The 2,500-nt window shown below is 43.3% G+C and overlaps 1 protein-coding gene across 1 annotated transcript in view; it reads right to left on the bottom strand.

Annotated features, from left to right (window-relative positions):
* Positions 1–2,500, bottom strand: part of LOC101853024 (DNA-binding protein RFX6) — a gene marked incomplete in the record, with an annotated part of 90,512 nt that overhangs the window by 44,706 nt on the left and 43,306 nt on the right. Inside the window, 1 exon segment of the mRNA XM_013086723.1 lies at positions 1,629–1,752. Coding sequence (XP_012942177.1) covers positions 1,629–1,752 — 124 coding nt within the window.

The raw sequence follows: 2,500 nt of genomic DNA, 5'->3' as shown, positions 1-2,500 counted from the left end.
TCTTCCCTTTATTGTTTTCCTCCTTTTCTTTATCAGCCATTCTCTGTCTGTCTGTCTGTCTGCCTGTCTGTCTGTCTGTCTGTCTGTCCCTCTCTCTCTACCTCTCTCTCTCTCTCTCTCTCTCTCTCTCTCTCTCTCTCTCTCTCTCTCTCTCTCTCTCTCTCTCTCTCTGCTTGTCTCTCTGACCTCTGACGATAACAAAAGGGTCTCGAACTCATTTGATACCATTTTTCCCTTAAAAGGCCACAACTCCTTTAGAGAGACGAAATCATTTTTGATTTTTCCGCCGACAATGAAAGAGTCATTAGTGCATTATGTCATACTTGTACAAACAGGGGCAGATAAGCCAGATTTAATTCCGTTCATGAATGAGAGGCTTATCTGCTCTTCAGAGTGACGCTGCCCATTCCGTCTCGTGCCGCAAGTTTTCGCATCCAGATACCAAACTATTTTGGCGCTGTTCACCCTGAGCCCATCGACAGACGGAAACAAAGGGGACTCTAGTGGTGTAACCAATAAGTTTGTTTACTCGATATCAGCCTCGTCAATGGACGGGATTGTCACAGGTCAAGATCGTGTTTGGTGACAACTTTCGGAACACACAGACGCCGACAAAAACTCCCGCGGAGAAATATTATGACGGTAGTCGTCGTTCCGCGGACTGTCAATGACCACATCAAACGTGGAGATATCGTAGGTTTGAGTTTGACTCAGATTTTTCCTCTATCATTTTGCGGTGTTTTAAATCTTCCCTCTGCCTTTCTCACGTGGACTGAAGGACTTTCTTTGACAAACTGTATAGTGCTGTAGAAATGTGTGTGGTTTTTCTAATCGTTTTCGATACTGTTTGATAACTTTGAAGTTCTCTGCGAGCTATCTGCTCTAACCCTAATAGAAACATATTATTGTGATGGTTACATCGAGATGGACAACAGGCATGAAGAGAACGACCACATGAAAGTGGACGATCAAAGAGGATAATTGGAAAGTTTTGCTTTACATTTCAAGTGTGTTACATTGTAACGTGGGAGTGCCTTTAACTCTATTGATGTGCAGGGCTGCAACGCTTGAGTTCCTGGTTCGAATCCGAAAAGAAGGGTTTATAGAGTTTTTGAAATTAATGGACTGTTAGGGGAATTCTCATACCTCTTCGAAAATGAAGATCTGTCCTTTCAAGAATAGACCACATAGCCAGAGGACCCCCACTAAGGAAGTAGGATCAATCTGTGACACCCTCCAACCACCATCTGTTTATGGTATGGACTGCAGGCCACTCTAAGCCAAGTACCACACTACGACAAAACAGCTGGCCAACAGTGTTGTCGGTGAGTTGTAGGCAATGAAAATAAGATGAGTTGTAGACAATGAAGTTAAGAGAAGCATAACTAAATAATTGTGTCGTGTTGGAGCGGTAGGCGTCTCTTATTTTCATTGCCCACAACTTACCGAAAAAAATACAGTTGGCCAACTGTGTTGTCGTGATTTGAAACTGGGCTATCCGAGAGATCACGAGTCATCACAGACATAATCAACAGGACTTCACAGAAAGTGGGAGTATCTGCATTCTAGTCATTGTTTGAAGTGTACTAGTATTATTCTGTGGCTAACCACACATGGTCATTTCTCACCTTGCCGAAAGTGGCGGCGCAGGCTGGCTCCAGATGCTCACGTCGACAAAAGTCCAAGTAATGGGAGTAGAGGATACACCTCGGCAGACAGACACCGTCACAGATACAATAGTTTTCTTCCAACCTGTGAAGCAGACACAATAGTATTTTGAACTTGTATGCTATAACAATGGCAAATAGACCAATTGAATGGAGACCAAGAACAGGAATACCATCAAGAGGAAGACCGGAGAGAAAGTGGCAAGATGTCATCAGAGAAAGGACGGGTACAACTGGATACGGAGAACAGCCGATAGAATAGAGTGGAGATTCTTGTTGGACGGCTTCACCCTGCATTGGACAGAAAACACCTAGAAAGAAGGAATAATAAATACAACTATTTGCTACTGTTACAAGGCAAACGAAAACTTGCTTTTTTCAGAGACATAGTCTGGCTTAAAAGCCCGGCAAAACCCGTTATGCGGGGGCATTGTTGAAGGTAGATCAAAGAAAAAGGATGACAAAGAAAAAGCTGGTTCGAAAACATTTAAATAAAGGACTGGTTTGTTAGTAAGAGAATTTTTCGACGGGACGACAGACTAAGGGACATGGAGAAAAATCTCAGCGTCTCCAGTGGTCACCCCCCCCCCCCTCCCTCATTTCCCCCCAAAACCCAAACAAGCTAAGGGACGAGTGATTGATTGATAATAATTTGGCATGGTTTTAAATCTCTTCCCTTATCTTTTCTTAAACACGAGTAGCCATCTCCGATAAGACAGATGCAAATGGGTGGAGATTCTTGAAAACTTTCTGTACGGATGTCGAAACAGGATTATCAACGCCGGGAACCAGCATGATATCAACAGGGTAGATGAGGCTCTCAATATATTTTA

The sequence above is a fragment of the Aplysia californica genome, unplaced genomic scaffold (genome assembly GCF_000002075.1).
Source record: "Aplysia californica isolate F4 #8 unplaced genomic scaffold, AplCal3.0 scaffold00496, whole genome shotgun sequence".
Taxonomy (NCBI): domain Eukaryota; kingdom Metazoa; phylum Mollusca; class Gastropoda; order Aplysiida; family Aplysiidae; genus Aplysia; species Aplysia californica.
The sequence above is the reverse complement of the archived record's forward strand: the minus strand, read 5'-3'. Positions and strand labels throughout refer to the sequence as shown.